This window comes from Morus notabilis, unplaced genomic scaffold (assembly GCF_000414095.1).
Source record: "Morus notabilis unplaced genomic scaffold, ASM41409v2 Scaffold1960, whole genome shotgun sequence".
In the NCBI taxonomy this organism is placed as follows: domain Eukaryota; kingdom Viridiplantae; phylum Streptophyta; class Magnoliopsida; order Rosales; family Moraceae; genus Morus; species Morus notabilis.
The window spans coordinates 295,772-317,154 of NW_010368052.1; the positions used below are offsets into that span (position 1 = coordinate 295,772).

The 21,383-nt window shown below is 32.6% G+C and overlaps 1 protein-coding gene, 1 long non-coding RNA gene and 1 other non-coding gene across 3 annotated transcripts in view; all 3 read left to right on the forward strand.

The window, feature by feature from the left end:
• LOC21393412 (protein NRT1/ PTR FAMILY 4.6) overlaps positions 1–3,782 on the forward strand; it is a 3,953-nt gene extending 171 nt beyond the window's left edge. The window contains exons 2-5 of the mRNA XM_024176203.1: positions 90–195; positions 342–559; positions 1,861–2,292; positions 2,741–3,782. Of these exons, the coding sequence (XP_024031971.1) occupies positions 90–195; positions 342–559; positions 1,861–2,292; positions 2,741–3,718 (1,734 nt within the window). The 3' untranslated portion in view covers positions 3,719–3,782. The remainder of the gene's footprint in view (positions 1–89; positions 196–341; positions 560–1,860; positions 2,293–2,740) is intronic.
• Positions 3,783–4,603: 821 nt separating this feature from the next.
• On the forward strand, positions 4,604–4,676 carry TRNAA-AGC. The gene has a single exon. It is a non-coding gene; the product is annotated as a tRNA-Ala (tRNA).
• Positions 4,677–20,648: 15,972 nt separating this feature from the next.
• On the forward strand, positions 20,649–21,345 carry LOC21393413. Its single transcript, XR_002903646.1, has 2 exons — positions 20,649–20,824; positions 20,982–21,345. It is a non-coding gene; the product is annotated as an uncharacterized LOC21393413 (long non-coding RNA).
• The last annotated feature ends 38 nt before the right edge of the window (positions 21,346–21,383 follow it).

Below are 21,383 nucleotides of genomic sequence, written 5' to 3' on the forward strand. Positions count from 1 at the left end.
TATATATATATATATATATTTTGTTTCTCTTAGTATACTAATTTATTTTCTTAATTTAATGGTTTTCTTCATTTGGGATACTATTGTAGTATGAAGAACAGCAGTTAAACACATGGGAAGGCTTTGTGGATTGGAGAAACAGACCTGTCTTAAAAGGCCATCATGGAGGCATGGTTGCTGCCTCCTTTGTCTTAGGTTAGTAAACCTTACCTATTCTTATATAGGTATAAAGATTTTTTTATGCAAGTCAACAATTAGAATTATTTTTCAGTTGTTATTTTTATGCTTGGTGTAAAGATGTTGGAGATTACTTCTCATTTTGTTATGTTGCAAAACCTCAGTTGTGGAGATATTGGAGAACCTAGCATTCTTGGCAAATGCAAGCAACCTTGTGCTGTACCTGTCAAGATTCATGCACTTTTCTCCTTCTGATGCTGCCACCATGGTGACCAATTTCATGGGCACCGCCTTCCTCCTCGCTCTCCTCGGCGGCATTCTGGCAGACGCTTTCTTCACCACTTACATCATCTATTTGATAAGTGCAGCAATTGAGTTCATGGTGAGTGTCGAACAAAGATTGAAGCTTCTAGTTCCTTTCTTTCTTTGTTCAGAATATTGTTGTCATTTTTCAACTCTAGAACCTTCATAAGTTCAGTTAGTTATGTACTTAAACACAACGAGGGAAGAGAGTTTCTAGAAATATCAAGCATATTGTTGAAAGTAGGAATGTTTCAATTCAAAGTTGCTTGTGACGAGTTTCGAAAAAAAGGGTAAAAAAAAAAGAGAGAGTTGGCCAGTTGGCTATGCTAGGACACTAACAAGCATATTTAGTCCACAGGATTCGGCTTACATGTCCCTTTTTTCCTATTGCTTTTCATGTCATACCAAATAATATAATGTTACATCAATTAAAATATGATAACTGGCGTGACTTTTTTAATTAATGTGGCATGACATTTTAATTGACGTGACATGATATTATTGGCGAAACATATAAGAGGATATGAATAAAGAGACACATGAGTCGAATCCGCAGTCCACATGTGGTAGGACTCATCTTAGAATATTTGTGGGGTCCTTTAATAAGGATAGCAAATTAACAATTCCTACATGCATGGCTTATGTCAATTTCCATGGCTGAGGTGTGCTACTCTTGGTAGATGCTACAGAAATGGTACAAAACTAGCCCCTCCTGATAACAATCCTACCTAGGGTCAATATCATATATTACTATCAATTTTCAAAATAAATATTCTGCACTAATAGGAACATATTGAATGCATCCAAATAATAATATGAGAATTAGAACTAAAGAAAGAGAAAATAGATGTTAGAATTGTCCAATAAGAATTCAGGGTCATGACATATGAGAATTAGAACTAAAGAAAGAGAGAATAGATGTTAGAATTGTCCAATAAGAATTCAGGGTCATGACCTTGCTAGGTCCACAAGTTAGGATCCCATCCCTTTCCTAGTTTTCTGTGGAGGTTTCTCCTTACTGCATAATGGAGCCCAATAACAGTAACAATAGATAAAGTGACACCTAAGAAGAATAGAAGAGAAGAAGATAAACACAAAGTAGAAAAAGAAAACCTGGGTAAATGCCAAATGATCAGTTGATCAAAGACAAATATAATAAATGAACACGACCAATCCTAACAAAACCAGAAAAATATTATGCAACATCTACCACATTCAGGAACCATTTTCCTTTTACCAAACAGATAACATGGTAAATAAAATTAATGTACTTCTTTATGACACAACCAGGTTAAAAATTCTTGTTTTTGAATACTATGATGTTAATCATTAGTGTTTATGCATTAACATAGGCACCTGTCTATTGTGTTTATTTAATAGGGACTTCTGATACTCACAATCCAAGCTCAAATACAATCTTTGAAGCCACCAAAGTGCCATTCAATTGGTACTTGCCAGGAAGTTGGTGGATGGAAAGAAGTGATGTTGTTTGCAGGCCTGTATTTGGTGGCGCTTGGAGTTGGTGGAATCAAAGGCTCACTTCCCCCGCACGGTGCTCAACAATTCGACGAAACGACTCCGCAAGGAAGGAAGCAGAGATCATCATTCTTCAACTATTATGTCTTCTGCCTCTCCTGTGGGGCTCTAATTGCAGTCACTTTCGTCGTTTGGATCGAAGACAACAAAGGTTGGCAATGGGGTTTCGGGGTCTCTACTGCAACAATACTGATGTCGATTCCAGTCTTCCTCATTGGCTCTCCCTTTTACAGGACAAAACTTCCCACAGGAAGCCCCATCACAACCATGTTGAAGGTAAAATGAGTAGGAAGAAAAAAAGCACAATACTTGTTAAGATTTAGACACTTTAATTCTTTACTATCGAAAACAGTAAAATAATAATAAAAATAAAACAAATAAAATAAGCACACAACAAGATTTATAGTGGTTCATACTTGATGTGAGAGCTATGTCCACTTTCTGCCGCTGTAGAATTTCGACATGATAAGGAAAAAGATTACAAGAGAAAATAGCACACCTCTTAGACTCTGTAAATTTTCTCTAACATTTCTCACAACCTTAAAATTTTCACCCCTCAATATCAGAGAAATTAGGGCAATCGAAATTGTAAGTGTGAAATTTCTGCATGATATCTCTGCATTAGAGCAACACTTACACTCTACCCACTCAACAACACTTTCACTTAGATTGGTCTAGCTAAACAAAATATAACAAGTCATTCTTTTTTATTTTTCCCAAACAGGTTTTGGCTGCAGCCATATGCAATTCCTTCAAATCCAGAAATTCAAACAATGCCATCATGGGCATGAGCACAAGCTCGTCTTACGCAACCGAAACAAGCGAGGGAGAAGACCAGAATCCCAATAAAAACACACCAGCTCAAACCCCAACACAAAGTCTCAGTTTCCTCAATTGGGCACTATATGACAAGCCTGCTCATCCAAAGCTGCAATGCACTGTAAAGCAAGTGGAAGAGGTCAAGATAGTAGTAAAAATCCTACCTATATTTATGTCCACCATAATGCTAAACTGCTGCCTAGCCCAGCTCTCAACATTTTCAGTCCAACAAGCAGCCACCATGAACACCAAGCTAGGAACCTTAAAAATCCCCCCCGCTTCTCTCCCCGTCTTCCCCGTCCTCTTCATCATGATCCTGGCCCCACTATACAACCATATCATCATTCCATTCGCGAGAAAGATCGCTAAAACTGAGATGGGAATCACTCATCTGCGGAGGATTGGGACAGGGCTTGTGCTGTCCATTGTGGCCATGGCAGTGGCTGCTCTAGTCGAAACCAAGCGCAAGAACGTCGCATCGCAACATCGACTAATGGACTCACCCCACGAGCCTTTGCCGATCACATTCCTTTGGCTGGCATTGCAGTACTTATTCTTGGGCTCAGCCGATCTCTTCACATTGGCCGGGATGATGGAATTCTTCTTCACAGAAGCTCCTTTGAGCATGCGATCTTTGGCCATGGCTCTCTCATGGGCATCACTGGCAATGGGGTACTATCTTAGCTCGGTTCTCGTGTCGATTGTCAATGGTGTCACAAGTGCATATAGGCACACTCCTTGGCTCTCTGGTGCCAACTTGAATCACTATCACCTTGAGAGGTTTTACTGGTTGATGTGTATTCTCAGTGGACTCAACTTCTTGCACTATCTCTTTTGGGCTGCTCGTTACAAATATAGATCATCAACAAGGTTGGAAAATTAGAAGAGAGCTTACAAAGTTTGCCTTGTTAATGATACTTAATTATTCCATTAGGCTGCTATTTAATGCAAAGAATATTTTGTATTAAGTGGTTCTAGAGTCATAAAGCTAAGAAAGGTTTTGATATTTATCTATTAGAATATGCTTCATTTGGTTGGGGCTAATATTAGTATAACTTTCTCGTGTAACCTCTTCTTTGAGTTTTCATGTTAGTATCTAAATGTATTCCACTTTGTTGAAAACATATTTCTATATGAAAAAGATTGCTAAGTGTAGTTGTAGATATAGTTTAGCGGTAATTCCACATCAGACTCTATCATAAAGTGTAGAGTTCGAATCTACCCACCCTAAGTTCAAAAAAAAAAAAAAAAAAAGGAATGCTAATCACAAAGGGATCATAATTGGTAACAACTAAAAATAATGCAAAGGTAGTTGAGTGGGGGAAAAAAAGATGGAAGAAAAAAACTCATGAAAGTTCTGATTAATATCAACTATATTGTTGCATTGTACTAGTAAATTCACATTAATAACCAAATTTATGGAAATAAAACTACCAGACAAACTTGGGGTTTCCTGCTGAATGCACATTCTACATCTTGCAAGTTGTAGAACATGAAATCTGCGAGAAAACGACGAAAAAAATAATTTTGTCACATAGAAATTGCTTCAAGAATAGGCAACACATGTTACATAAGTGAGGACCTGGAATTCCTTATATACCCCGGCATTGCGCTGTGAGAATAAGAAGCAATCAGTCTCTATTCTGCCCACTTGCACATTATTATTAATTGAATTTGTATATAAAGAAAAAGATGGCAGAAATTGAGCTGGTGCTAAAACTTTCTTTTTCAGTAAATTTTATTATTTGATGAATTCTACTGTAGCAAAGGGGGTGTAGCTCAGATGGTAGAGCGCTCGCTTAGCATGCGAGAGGTACGGGGATCGATACCCCGCATCTCCACATTTTTTGGCCTCTTTTCGTAAAGTTCAGTAATGAAAGTTGGAATCTTCAAATCATTATTCTCTTACCGATACCGTTCATTTCGGTTTCTCGATGAGCATGAAAATTTCATTCAAAACAAAACATCTTAGTCGGACGAATGGGCTTTGGTTTAGGACCGAAATCAAACTATGTCTATAACAAGAAAAAGAAAAGATGAAATATTGCATTAACCATGACTCATGTTGTCACTAACTTTAGCCGTCATGAAGAGTTGTCACTAAGCACTTTTAGCAACGGTTCGAGGAATTTAGCAAAATCATGGTTGAAAATGCTATTTTTTGTAGTGCGCCATCTATATATAATATATACATATTATATATATATATATATATATATATATAATAAAAAGGACGATCATTAGCGTCATTCTCAATTTAACAGTTTGAATCACCTTATTGAAAGAACATTACTCTATTGGATCATTTGAGTAAATTGAAACGAGTTGACACGAAAGATGCACAACCACAAATAAGCAAACCAAATGGGAGATCGGCTCATGTTAGTCTTTAGATTAGAAACTTTCAAGAAAGCCCCTAAGTCCGTGAATTTTGGCTCGCCAGTGAAATTTTTTGGACACGGAACAGAAACGTATCTCCTATTTCGAAGAGATTGTGCCTACACATGGTATCCGAATCTGAGGAAGTCGCTACAAAATCAAGTGGAGAGTTCTTATTTTGCTCAATCCTATATGCACTTCTAGACACTTTCCAAATTCGTTACATTAAAAATAAGTATTCATCTTGCATTGCCTTTGGCTGCTTAGAGTACGTTGAATTCAAATTCGTGCTATAAGGATGGTCAATATTGAGCATTTTTTTTAATTAATATTGACCGTCAACAAAATACGGTTAAATATGTCCCCAGATATAAAGCTCATGGGTATGAATCCATGAGCCGAAATTTGACTAGAAAACGCGTTCAATGGATGTTTGGCAACCTAAAAAGTAAAATAATTCAAATGTAAGTATGATTTTAAATCTCAACCACTTGCAAATTGTCATAATTTGGACTCGTTAGGTATTTTTATTAGTCGGTAATTTATTAGTAATCTTGTAGAATCAGATTTGAAGTTGCAGATTTTGTTGAGTTGTGATATGTGAAGATAAGGATTAAAAAGGTTGATTTGAATTTGAACGAAAAATGGCTTATATGCAGATAAAGTGATATAGATTTAGTTTCAAATTGAAATGGAGATATAGCTTGCAAGTCAAGATTAATTCAGATTTAATTGTTTGTGTGAAGTAATCCGAATATGATGTGGAGAAGATTTAAATTCAAGTTCAAGAGTTGCATATTTGAATTTATTGGAGATGATTTGGCTGCACTTGGTTAGTGATTTGCGTGAGATAAGCTTTGGGATTTGAACGTTAAAATATTACAAACGTGGAGGTGTGATGTAAGTAGACTAAAGCATTGGGTTTGGTTTAAAAGTTCAAATGAGATTTGGTGTTTTGAATTAAAAAGAGGCTTATCTAATCAGCATGTTTAGAGGAAGTCTAAGTGAGACAATGAAGCAGATAAAATCAGAGAGATTTTAATTTGAGAAAAAAATCATGGAAGATTTCTTTGAAAGGAGATTATGTATGATATTCTTTTGAGAGAATCGGACAAATTTTACTAGTGAGATTGCACATATATTTTGAGCATGAGATTTTATGGAAATAATCTAAGAGAGAATCATGGAGAAAAGAAAAGATCTTTGGGGGAGAGATTATCGAGTAGCTTTGGAAGCCTTATTTTAAGGACTTGCATTTAGCTCACTTGGTACGGATTTAATAGAGAAATATTCAGAGAAAAAGTCTGTGAGTTTGAGAGCCTTTGAGTGTTAATCATTACTTCTTTCGAGAGATCGGCTTGTTGCTTTCGGGAGGAAGCTTTGCCGGTCGAAGGGAGTTCGCCAGGTGAATAAAAGACGTGTGATACATGTTAAACACCATCAATGTGGAGATTCGTGACTGCGGCGTCATTGTCTAGAAAGGGTTCTTGTGTGAATAAGTCCGTCAGTGTCTGTAATTTCTGGAACATAGTGAACTGTTTACTGTATGTACGAGACCCCGCAGATGTAGGTGTGCGCACCGAACTGCGATATCATATTGCATGTTCTTTTTATTTATGCACTTTATTCTGCTCCCGAAAATTGGACATAATTAATTCGGATCTTAATTAATTAAGCCGTGTCCCAAATTGTATTACAACACCATCTGGAACACTAGACGTACAATCAGATCTAACATGACTTCTTTACTAGAGCAAGAAATTCTCATTTTTGGTGTGCTCCATCGAATTTTTCTTTTCTATTTTTCTTTCCTATTCAGATTTACCCTTTAAACGTATATCGAGCGCTAGTTTAAATCGCAATTTAAACACACTTTCCCGATTTTACAGTCTGAATAAAAAAAAGATTCAAATCGCTAAATTACAAACGCGCGATCCAATTAGATCCTTTTTTTTAATTATTTTTTTCATTCTTGTTTCCGGCATACGTATTTATGGTTGTTTCAAGTCACTAAACGAGTATGGCTCTTGATAGACAAGTGGTATTTCCATTCACGTTTCAACGATGGAAATCCTTTCTCCAATGGAGGATAAATTAATGATTGATAAAAGTTGAAAGCAGAATTAGAATTGAATATTGACCAAGTACGGTTCTCTCATCTTCCTAGTGGCTTCCTATATAAGTAAAAAGAGAAGGGACGATATAAGTAGAATATCTTCCAAGTTCCAAGCATTTTCTACTTTTTTCCATAATTATCTCCTTGTGTTGTCCTTGCGTAGTCAGCCATCTAAGCATGTATAAATACAGCTCATATATATAACTCTTACAAGCTGAGACAATTAGCAGCTCGGTAGAGAGATGAAGTTGCTAAGGTTTTTATGGTTTTCTTGGGTCCTAATCATTGTTCTTCTCTTCAATCCACCGTTTGGTGATCGCTCTGATCGGTATGTAAGAATCTCTATATAGTAACTTAAAAACATTGTACAGACTAAGCTATATTACAGTGGCTTGGTTTACATATAATTAATTAATTTGGTCACTTAATTCATGATCATCTACCTAATCCTATTATGACAAAATATTATTCTTGTTTCCGTCTTTCAGGAGGTTGCTGATCGGGTGCAGCGCAGGTCGTGCGCCTCCTCAACCTTGGAGACCGCCGTCGCCGATTAAGGGTAATGGAAGAAGTCCAGTCCATCCAAGCCCTGGTGTAGGAACACAAAGGTGCTGTTTGTGAAAAAAAAACATTATAGTAAAAAAGGTTTGAAATATGGTTCAAACCCACGAAACATTTTAAAAATATTAGTATCGATCGTAGGATAATTATGTTCCAATTATGATGTTGAACTAGTTTGATGGGAGTTACAAGTCATGGTGGATAGTAGCGCCTTTTGATTTATGGTGTGTGACGGCCCTCATTTTGTTATTATGATCTTGGACGATGTACATTTTTTTTTTTTTTTTATAGAATTGAACAATGCATTTTTTTTTTTATCTTTATACTATGACTTATGTTGGATTATGTAATTTTATCTTGAGATTATTACTTATTGGGACTATGAAATTGTAATCTTCGTATTATGGCATCTTTTTAACTATGTAATATGCTACTTTAATGGGTGGATACTATCTCTGCCAATTTTAAATGTTACTTGTGTAAATTATCCAACAATATTGCCATTAAAAATGGAATTTTTTTTTGTAATTTCAGCAAAAACAGAGGATGCCAACGTAAAAAGCTGTTAAATATATTTAATGACCTCATTAACACTTGTATTTGGGAATACCTATACTCTCATTTTCTCCCAAATAACAAAACTGCTGTGGGCTTGAGATAATTTTCTGTTTGAGTACGTCTATTAATACTTCTCATTTTATTTTTTTACAGACTTATTTTTAAACAACCAGTCATTCAACTTGTTACATCCTTATTAAAATTTTGAAAAAAGCGCCTTTAACTAAATTGTATTATTTTTCTTTTTTTTTTTTTCACCCATCTACTAACCAAATTTATCATTTAAAAATAAACCATTTTCCTTTTTTTTAAAAATTAATAGTCAATGGTTGCTTCTTTTTTTTTCCTTTTAAAATCTAATTCGTACTCTTCTTTCTGTAAAATTGTAAAAAAAATTAATAGTCAATGGTTGCTTCTTTTTTTTCCTTTTAAAATCTAATTCGTACTCTTCTTTCTGTAAAATTGTTCTTTTTTGAACTTTTCAATACGTTCTTATTTACAATGAGGGTGTTAATAAACACACGCTTTCTGCTTTCACTTGGCTCAATTTGAAAAGGAAAATTACAATAACACTCTCTATTCTTTTTTTTTTTTTTTTCTCACATTACACTGACACTGTGTTTACAAACTTTACTACAATGACATCCCTTTTGACCATTAAAATTCTAAAGAATATCCAAAATCCCCCCATAAATTAAAAAAAAAAAAACTTTTTTGGCCACAAAAATATAGCTAAATAATTTTCTAAAATGTACATGACATAATAATATTTTACCTCTCAAATATTTTACAACCAACATATTCCTAAACGCAAATTCAGTTTTTACAAAGTATTTTTAATATTCATTTACGCTATTATCTTTAACGATTAATTTTTCCAAGAATATCTTGCTTTCTAAAAAAAATTCCATGCATTTTCAGAAAGACGGTACAAGTTTAGTGGGTACGTTTCAAGAGTGAGGACGTTTGGTTGGAGGGTTCAAACCATGTAATTCGAACTATTTTTTATTTACGTGTATTTTTTTGTAAGAGAAAATACTGTAACGATCACACGAATCATAATTCGAATAAGAAAATAAATCCCTCTACCAAACATCCTCTAAATCTTGTTACTATAAGGACATTATATTTCACCAAGTCTTCTATATAACACTATGGAGTTGCAACTCAAGACACACAAGTGGGCCCCACGTGGACCCCACAATTAGATTTGGTTCACTACTTTATCTTTAAAAAAAGAAAGAATCTATCTTAGAGATTGTACGAGTCTCCCTTTATTTTTAATAAATATCATTTTATTAACGTAATTATTTAACTAAAAAGTAATACAATCACGTACTATTTCTATTAGCGACGATTTTGGAAATTTTTAGCAAAATTCGTCGCAGAAAATCCTATTTATTGTGGTGCATGACCTGACTTACCTTATCGAAGAAAAATAACTCTAATTCATTTAAGTAAATTGAAACGAGTTGACTTGAAAGATGCGCAACAACAAATATCTAAGCAAATTAATTGGGAATCGGCTCATATAAATACTTTGGATCAGAAAATTTCAAGAAACCCTGAATTTTGGCTCGATCGTTAGTGCAATATTTGGGACAAGAACAGTAACATATATCGTATTTCGATGAGACTTTGTGTCGAAACTCATGTTCAAGTCCCTACAATATCGAGTAAGTGGGAGATAACCAACCCCAGAGGTTGCCTCAATCTTACACTGGCACCTTAATTGCTTGATTTTCTCTCTTAAATCTAATCTATGAGTTGAGCGTTGCAGAGTTCTAACTTCTCGGTGCAATTTTCTTTTTCTTGATGCTCGGAATCAAGGTGTGAAAATGATTCGAGATCATTGGACTTGTGTGATGTAATCAACTATTGATATTCCCACCTTCTAAACGAAATCTATATAATTAATATCGACAAGAGAAATTATTCAGTGTACTAAGTGTACCGCGTCATTTTATACTTAATTGGTATACTCATTCAATAAAATGTGAACATTTGATTAGTTTGTCATTCCAAATGAACCACTATTTTTTCTTTTTTTATCCTTTCTTATTTCCTGCAAACGTGTTTATGGTTGTTTATGCAACATTCGCATTTCAAACAATGGAAATCGTCTCTTGATCAATGTTTTAAGTATAGTTAGAACTGATTATTGACTAAGTAGCTGGGTTCTCTCATCTTCCAAGTAGTTTCCTACGTAAACAACGTGTGGGGACGATTTAAGTAAAATAATTCTTCTTATATTTTATTATTTTCATACGTACCTTGTTTTGAATACTTTTTCGTCGTCTATGTAATCAGCCATCTAAGCACCATGTATAAATACAACTCATATAATATAACTCTTACAAGCTGAGACAGTTAGCAGCTCGGTACAGAGATGAAGTTGTTAAGGTTTTTATGGTTATTTTGGATCATAATCATTGTTCTTCTCTTCAATCCACCGTTCGGTGATCAATTCGGTCGGTATGTACGACTCTATTAACTAATATATATATATATATATATATAAATACAACTCATATAATATAACTCCTACAAGCTGAGACAGTTAGCAGCTCGGTACAGAGATGAAGTTGTTAAGGTTTTTATGGTTATTTTGGATCATAATCATTGTTCTTCTCTTCAATCCACCGTTCGGTGATCAATTCGGTCGGTATGTACGACTCTATTAACTAATATATATATATATATATATATATATTGTAGAGTGACAAGTATTAATACAGTGGCTTAGACTAGATAATTAATTAATTTGGTCACTTCATCTTCACCTACCAAAATATTCTTGTTCCATTCTTTCAGGAGGCTGCTGATCGGGTGCGACGCAGGTCGAGCAGACTCAGGTTCTTCGATCGCAAAACCGGCGCCCACAGCGGGTGATGGAGGACGACACAATAAATAAATTCAAGTCCTATAAACATTAGGATCGTAGGGTGATCATGTTCCAATTATAAGAATAGCCTGCATCTCGGCATCAGCAGGAGAAGCGGCATAAGCACTTGATCACGTGACCTACGATAATTAGTAGATGAATTGATGTTGGACTAGTTTGATGGCAGTGACGACTCTTAGTGGATTGTTGCCCTTTTGGTTTATGTTGTGTTGGCGTCTTTGATTTCTTTTGGAATATGTTTTTTTTGAGAATTGGATTATGTAATTTTATCTTGAGATTACGATATAGTTTGGACTATGTATTTAATCTTCGTAATTCGGACCTCTTTGTTACCGCAAGAAATTCTGTCCGCAGCTTATTAGATTGCACTTTAAACCATACTTTTCAAAATTTTACAATCTAAATAAAAAAAAAGTTTAAATCACCACAAGTTAAGCTCACGATCTAAATGGACCATTAACATAAAATAATGCATACCTACAATTCATGCTAACATAAAAGCACATATTCCATAAATTGAAATATGGCATAAGCACTTAATTCCACATAAATTCCATTAATAGTCAAATAAGAGAAATATTAATTCATTTGTCATTACAAATTTTATTTAAGATTTTTCAATTTTTCGATTTTATGTAATTCTAAATAATTAGGTGTTATTATGATCTTTTATTTTTTCTTTATTAATTAAATGACAATTGTTTATTTTTTTTATAGTCAAGTACGCATAAATAATATTTTTTACCATCTTAAATGGTATTTCTAATGTCAGTTCCTCTCTTTTTTTCTTTGTAATACATCTTATTTAGATTTATGCTTACTGCATATCCAAATGCTAGTTTTGATTTTAATTTAAAGCAAACTATTAGGATTTTACTGTTCAAATCATCATAATTCGAATTTGCTTTATGAATGGAACAAAAGTTTGGCCATTAATTTTAAACATAATACTTGGATTTTTAGGCATTTCTATTTGAGGCTCCTTTTTTTTATTCTTATTTCCTGCAAACGTATTAGAGGGTTCTCAAGTGACTAACGAGTAGGGCCTCTTGATAGACCAGTGAATACAATTATGACAATATTATTCTTGTTTAATTTTTTTTTGAGGAGGATGCTGATCAGGTGCAGCGCACGTCTGGGACGTTTCGGTATAAAACCACCTTCATCCCTGGAGGCTCATAGACGAAGTCCATGGACTTATAATCCTGGAATATAGATAAATTAAAGTCTAAATAAATATTAGGATATTAGGGGGTCATTTCCCAATTATGAGTAATAGCCTGCAGCTTGGCAACAACTTCAATTGGTTTTCCCTGCATCTCGGCATCTGCAGGAGAAGCACTTGATCAAACGGATCACTTGACATAAAACAAGTGGATAAATTGATGTTGGACTAGTAATTTCATGGCAGTGACAACTCTTGTGGATGATGGCTCTTTTTTTGTCATTATTATGATTTATTTGACTTTTTTTTTGGGGGAGAATTGAACTATGCAATTTTTGTATTATGACTTATTTTGGACTATGTAATTTTATGTCGAGATTATAATTTATTTGGGATTATGTAATTGTTATCATCGTATTGTGGTTTCTTTTGAACAATGTAATATGCTACTTTAATGGGCGGATAACATCTCTATTAATTTAAAATAAGACAAATTACATGTTTTCTTTCTGAATTATATAGCTTTTGTCACAAAATGCCTCATAAAATTTAATTTTAGCTTTTTTTTTCTCCAAACTTCAGTAACTCTTGTAATTTTTTTCCCCTTGTTAAATTTTTATTTTTGTTATTGTTGTTGACTCGGCATTGATGAACTTCTAAGGTTCCTTAAGTCAAGTAAATTAAGAGAAAGTTAGTGTAGTAAAAAAATGACAACTCTTACCGCATAATTGTGCTTATACGCGACTAAACTAGAATGAGTTAACTGAGTAATTGTGTACTAAAAATGGTTTAAAGATGCTCAATATTTATTTGATGCGTCTTATTTATATTAAAAATCTTAAGATAAGGAGTTTTTGTTTGTTTGTTAGTTTTTGCATTTCATGTGACATTCTCTGTCAAAAATTTAGTTGAGGAGGAAAATTGCAATAGTTGTTAAAATTTAAATGAAAAAAAAGCTAAAATTAAAATTCGGGGGTCATTCTGTGATAATATCTATAGTTCAGAAAGAAAATGTATAATTTATCTTTTAAAATATTACATTGTTGTAAATTGTCCAACAATATTACCATTCAAAATGAACTCTTGAAGGGAAAAGGAGAAAAAAGAAAGCCATTTTACTTTCCATTTGAGTGAAAATTAGGGTTACAAGTGTCCAAAAAATCAGTTAACCTTATTTTTGGTGCCAAATAAGGATAAAAAGATCATTTAATTTTTAGCATTCCAAAAATATTTAATAGTCCAAATAAGAATTTTTGTCACGATTAACTAACAGAAAGGGTACCTCAGTCATTTTTTTTTTTTTTATAGAAAATTTAAGGATTGCGTTGACGTAGTTTGTTTCGGTTAAAGAGTTGTCTCTATAATGTCAACAAAACATAGAGGTGTCAATATAAAAAGCCCTTTAATATGTTTAATGACTTCATTAACACTTATATTTGAGAATACCGAATACTAATCAGGAATTGAAAGCATAGAAAATAAACTTCAAGAAAGATATATAATTTAAGTTTCGTAAAACTGGGTTCTATAATTCCATTAAATTGTTTACTAATCTATTGGGAAATGAAGTTACTAGGGGAATTCAATTTCTATTATGCTGTTTATTTTGCTAAAGAATTGAAAGGAATTGGAATAAAATAAGTGTGGTTATAAAAGTACCTTATGTTAAATAAATAATTAAACTAAAAGTAAGGGTACATTTGGTAAATAGGTTATTTAGCTTCTATTTCCTAGGAGAAATAATTTCGATAGATAGGAGGACTTAGGAGGTTGGATGTAAGTTCTTCTTTATCAAGGAACTTTTAATTCCTTTGGAGGTGGGGTCCACAGTCATTTAGTTCCTAAATACAATAATAAACACAATAATTTAAAATATTCATTTTATTCTAAAATTGAATTCCTGATCAATGAATGCACAAGAACACAATTGTCATGGACACTTGAGAACAATTTATGTTATCAGTTTATCTCATTTAGAAAACAAAAATTACAATAACATTTGTTTTTTTTTTTTTTTTCTAATATTAGAGTGACACTACTTTAATCGAACTTAACTACAATTACATCCCTTTGACCATCAATTTTCTTTAACCAATTGAATTTTAAAGAATATCAAAAAGCCCACCTAAATGATTTAAAAAAAAAAAAAAAAAAATTACAATCACATCCCTTTGACCATCAATTTTCTTTAACCAATTGAATTTTAAAGAATATCAAAAAGCCCACCTAAATGATTTTTTAAAAAAATAAAAAAAAACTGTTTTGGCCACTAAAATATAGCTAAATAATACTTTACCTCTCAAATATCATACAACCACTATATTCTTGAAGACAAATTCAGTTTTTACCAATTATTTTCTTATTCGCTTATTCTTTTCCTGGCAATTCGACTATTCGAGTCCGCGATACAAATGGACCAAAAGATTTAACCACTAAATTTAAGATAAAATTACGTAGACTGCCATCATTTTTGTTATATTTATACCATTCAAAATATAAATTTGTGTCACTTAAGTTTATTTTTTAACTGATTTTATAAAATGTGTTTTACTTTGATTTTATAAAATGTGTTATACCATTCAAAATATAAATTTGTGTCACTTAATCAATATTATTTTGAGTGGTATTTTTGTATTTCTACCTAAATTTAAACGATTGATTTTAGGACATTTTTAGTTCATGCTCCCTTTTTTTTTTTCAAGAGAAATTGCAGTAAATTACATATTTATAAAACTAAATTAAATAAATAGTAGATTTTAAAACTATTTGAAGTAAATAGCTGTTTACCATGTAAATGTTTCATTTACGACTGGTAAAAAGATTTATTTTCACGTAAATAAAGATTTTTACCACGTATAATATTTTTTACTAATCATAAATAAAACACTTACACAATAAATTGCTATTTACTTCAATTATTTACTTCATCCTCCATTTTTTTCAATTATATTTTCTGGGAAACTATTTATGATAGTCCATCACTAACAAGTAGGGCCATCTTGATAGACAAATGCAACATTAGCATTTCGATTCACATTTCAAACAATGGAAATTGTCTCTGCAGTGGAGAATAAATGAAAATTTATCAAAGTTCAAAGTAGAAATAGAATTGATCATTGACCAAAGTAGAGTTCTCTCATCTTCCGAGTAGTTTCCTATGTAAATAGAGAAGGGAAAACTTTAGAAGAGTATCTTCCAAGTAGTTTCCTATGAAAGTTCATGTAGAATTAGAGTTTATTCTACTTTTTTCTTTTTCATTAATCTTGTTGTATTTTTTACTGTTGTCCTTACAGTAATTCAGCCATCTTAGCATGTATAAATACAGCTGATAACTCTTACAAGCTAATACAAGCTCGGTAGAGGGATGAAGTTGTTAAGGTTTTTATGGTTATTTTGGATCCAAATCATTGTTCTTCTCTTCATCTTCATCTCAAACTTTTCCTACATCTTCCACCGGATAGAGTTTTCTTTAGAGGATCTTTTTCCTGTAGGATTTTTTTCTTTCATTTTCGTCTATTTTATATTCGTACTGAATAAATATATTAAAAACTACATATTTGTAACTCCCTCAACACTAAGTCGGTCCAACACTGAATTTAACAGGGTGGTGCTACTAAAACATATTTTCTATATACTTATAAGTAATCAATGCCTTAGTAAAATGCGGGAACTTGTAGTTAATTTCATTATGAACATTTTCATAATGGTTTTGAATAAAAAAAGTTGGTGAGAAAACTAATAACAACCACAAATCATAGTCAAAAATAGTTTTTATCAAAAAAACAACATAGTTACAAAATAATTTAGCCCATCTCTTGTTTAGAAGCACTACTACAAATAGTAGATTAGATGATGCCTAATTACTAAAAATATTATCTAATGTGCTTAAAAACTGTGGAACGGAGATTTCGGTGTTTCAGAAATCTGTACACGCACATTAGACCACGGTTTTTTTTTAAAAAACCAGTGTCTAATGTAGTAAAAACTATCGCCTAATACAAAAATTTTTGAAAAAAATAGCGCACTTTTTCCCGCTCAATCTTTTCTCAAAAGTTTTCAAATTTTCTCTCATCCTTTATAATTCGAGCACTCTCTTCCATCTCCCTTATTATACAAATTGTAAAATTTTCTCTCAAATTCCTTCTCTCTAAGTTCCCACTCCCCCTCTCTCTCTCTAAGTTATTTCTCTCTCTCCTCCTCCTCCTAATTCTCTCTAATTTATTCCCCTCCCAAGCCTGGAAGTTGTTCCTCCAAAACCACTTCATCTCTTCTACAAACTTTTCAATCTCTAAACCATAACTACAGTCATCCTCGTTGCCGTCGCAGCCCACCGTCACTGCCCAACCCTAACGATCATGTTCATCGTACTATCGTAATTGCCAGAATCGGATAAATTTAGAATCCTTAAATATTTTATTGTTGTAGTCAAGTTATTTTATTTAGATTTATACTTTGTATTATAATTTTTTTTGTTAGTGTTATTTTGTAGAGCAACTTTGTTAAGTTTTTTTTGAGAATATTTAATTTAATATATACAAGGAGCATTTGAAATAAGTTTTTTTGACCTTTTTAGTTTGTGTCGTTATCTTTACGAAATGTGTGTTGTGAATAATATTTTGATGAAGATGTTGTTTAAACAATTAAAGAAATAGTGCTGCGTTAATATGATTTTATAAAATAAAAAAAAAATTAAGACTTTTGACGACTGTTTTTTTAAAAACCGTTGTTAAAAGTGGCACATTAGTCAACAGTATTTACAGTTGTTAAAAGTGCCACATGAGACGAGGTTTTCATAAAAACTGTCGTCTAAAGTGCTGTCGTTGGACTTTCATGCGCATATTATACGACGGTTAAAAACTTTCATCTAAAATAGGACTGGCAATCCGAGTTGCTGTGTCGTGTTTGTGTTGTGTTGACCCCCTCAGTTGACATGATAAGACCTGACACGAACACGACCCATTTATTATTCGTGTCGAAATATAAGGCCTAAACACAACCTATATATTGACGAGTTGACACGACATGACACGACTAACCCGTTTATGAAACAGGTCATAATAGTGTCGTGTCAACCTGTTTCTACTAACCCCTTTATTAAGTCGTTTATAAAATGAGTGATAATAAGGTCTTATCAACCTATTTCTCCACCTGTTTTTCAAACATAAGTAACAAACATGTTGTAATTGTGTTGTGTATTCATGTTACCCAAATATGACACGCTTAATAGATGGGTTATGGTGGGTCAATTGTGGGTAGGCGGGTCAACCTGAAAATGACACGCTATTTAATCGTGTTTCACGAGTTCGACCTGATTTTGACCCAAACCTATTTATGATTAACCCAAACCCACTAACTTCGTACTGGTTTCGAGTCGTGCCGTCGTGTCGCTACCCGGATTGCCAACCCTAGTCTAAAGTGCTTGACATTTAATGACTGTAGATAAGATGACAGTTTTTAAACCGTCGTCTAATATACTATTTCTACTAGTGAAGTACATATAAACAAGCTACCAAATGTAGGACTTGAAGTACTCAATACCTTGGAACATATTTACTTTTCGATAACAACAACATCATCTGCATCACAAGGTAAAATTAATGAGTAAAAACTCAATAAGTAGGTTTCAAATAAAATAAATATCTAAAACCTTCATAAATTCTCATCTATATTCTTAGTTAGATATATCCTCCGGTTCTAAGGTAAGCATCTCTCTACAGGACCTCCTATAATTCTAGCCATTTCTCTTCTCTTAAATACTAAGTAGGGTTTTTAACCTCTTTCCCTTGTGATGCAGTTTTGAAAATACTTGAATTCTACTTACTTTACTATCAGTCACCTTTTTGCAAGCACAAACTAGTTGTTTGTGAGTAGCTTCAAATGTGCTAATTAAACCTTTAAAAACTACAATAAATTTATCGAAACTCAAAATATTATGAGACCAGTGGGAAATGAAAGTAGATTCAAAATTCTCTTTTTAGAGATACTACTTGATAAGTTTCAGATTTTTCAAACAAACCAAAGATATCCCATAATCCATTTGTATATGTTACTACTATATATTCTAAAAATAATTACACAGGTATAGTTTAAGGGGAGTTTTTGTAATCCCCAATACTATTGCAAGGCTTGGAGTTAGAATATGAGTCTATTGATGCTTGCAAGTATAATTGTGCCATATTTTAGAAATAGCACACGTCTCTTAATAGGTGTCTTGTATGCAACGAGCCAAGATATGAACCTCGTAAGAATGGAAAGGAGAGGAAGTTCCACATAAGAAATTGTTTTATTTTCCGGTGAAGCCTAGACTGCAAAGATTGTTTATGTGTAGACATATATCAGCATATATGAGGTGGTATAAAGAGAAACATAGTAATGTAGAAGGTTTCCTAAAGCATCCTGCAGATGGTGAGGCTCGGAAGAGTTTTGATGAATTGTTTTATTCAAACAGAATTATTAATGAAATTAATTTAATTTTGATTCAATTTAATATATATTTCACAAATGGAGTTATATCAATAGCTCTACTCATGAAGTTTCATTCTAACTTATGTTAGTAAGTAGCCAACATAACAATCTTAACATAAATAAAGCGCTCAATTTTATTCCCTTTATTGCGAATCATATAATTTAGACTATCATTTTTAGATTATTCATGTCTTATGCATGTTCTTCACATTATGTGACAATCTAAAGATTTAGAACAACAATGTTAGACTTCCAATTTACTTTACATATATCTAACTAATATGAACATAAAAAGGACAATAGTACTTAATATTAAAATAAATAAATAATCGTTTATTGATATCAAGATGTCTAAATAACATTGTTACGTTTACGTCTAAAAGACATTAACGCGAAGAGAGTTCAAATCCTGCGTGTTATAATATATATATATATATATAGATGTTGGTCAATATTAGCTTTTTAGAATAAATAATTCTTTTTTAGTCAATATGGATTATGGAGTATATATAAAATCAAAAAATAGGGATAAAATATGTCCTCTCATGTAAAGATTTGGCCACATTTGATTTTAAACAGTATGTTATTTTGATACATTTGTAGTTCAGGCCTTTTTTCTTTTTGATACATTCCTATTTCCTGGAAACGAATTTCTAGTTGTTGACAATATACAGTCACTTACGTGTAGGGCCTCTTGTTAGATAGTTGAAACATTCGCTTATTCATTCACATTGCAAACAATGGAAATCGTCAAACATTGAAAGTTTAAAGTGCGTAGAATTGGTCATTGACTAAGAAGGGTTTTCTCTTCTTCCAAGTAATTTCCGATGTAAGTCTAAATTCTTAATTACAGCTTATCAAAAAAAAAATCTTAATTACAAACACTCTCTCGCAAATTCTTAGAGATATATTTTCATAACATGTATTTAAGGTTAGCTAAACTAAACCTTGTATTTCATTTATATTTATACTTTCAAATTTTGAATTTATGTTAAATTCTTATCTTTTTTTGGTTAATGGTCAATTTTAATCACAAAAGACCTAAACAGCCTTAAATTATTAAAAAAATAGAAGAATAATAAAAAATAAATAAAATGTAAATTATAAAAAATATTTTGATCTTTTAATAAAAACAAAATTTAGCCACTTGAGGCTATGCTCATTCAAGTGATTGAGTGCGTGAATGTGTGCGTGTGTCTATCAGAGTTTAAATTTTGGTGGTTTTATTTAACGTAGGCCCAACACTATGGCCTCGTTCACTTCGCTGATTCGAGTTTAGAATTCGAGGTGAGATGTGATTTTATGTGAAAACTTTTTACTGTAGCAAAAAAGTTAGATATGATTGTTTGTGAGAGCTTTTTACTGTAGAAAAACTCGAATAAGTGAAGTGAACGGGGCTTATATTACCCTAAAAAAAAAATTTTGATGTAGAAAAGTTAGCATATAGCATGAATTTAGAATGTAAAAACGTAAATCTAATACAGTGTAAAATATAAGGTGTCATTTTTTTTTATTTATGCACGGTCGGCATGAGCTATAATACCATACGTATTTTCCACTCATAAAGACTTGAACGAGTCTCTTTGAAGCTCTATGTTTTTCTTTCTCCATTAGTCTTCTTGTACTTTATTATTTTCACAACTTCTTTTGAATATTCTCCTTCATATAATCAGCCGATTAAGCATGTATAACTAAATACAGCTCCTATATAACTCTTATAAGCTGAGACAATTAGCAGCTCGGTAGCAAGAGGGATGAAGTTTTTAAGGTTTTTATGGTTATTTTGGATCCTAATCATTGTTCTTCTCTTCAATCCACCCTCCGGTGATCACTCTGGCCGGTACGTATGAATCTCTATTAACTAAACAAACATATTATAGAGACTTAGAGATATTAATTAAGGTGTTTTGGTTTAGATATTATTGTTTTATGACAAAATATTAACTGAAAACAATAATATTACTTTATGACGAAATGTTCTTGTTTTATTCTTTTAGGAGGCTGCTGATCGGATGCAACGCAGGTCGAGGAGACTCGAGTATCAGAAGTCCACCTGCGCCCAGGAAGGATCCTGCAGAACATCAGCATCCATGATTAAGGAATAAATAAATTAAAGTCCAATAAATATTAGGATTGTAGCGTCATGTTTCAGAATATATATATATATATGCCCAGATTGGAGAGTTACTTCACCTTTTTTAGCTGTAACTAGTTTAATGCCTTCCTTTCAATGTATTTCCTTTTTGTGGGTTCCTAGAGATTGTAACTTGTAACCGAGCTGCCCATTCTTGAGTGCTTGGGCCTTTACCGGCAAGAACTCTGGTTTTGTTTCGGAGAAAGAAGATAAATGTTTATTACTTACTCTTAATTAATTTTTTTAATTAAATAATTATATTATA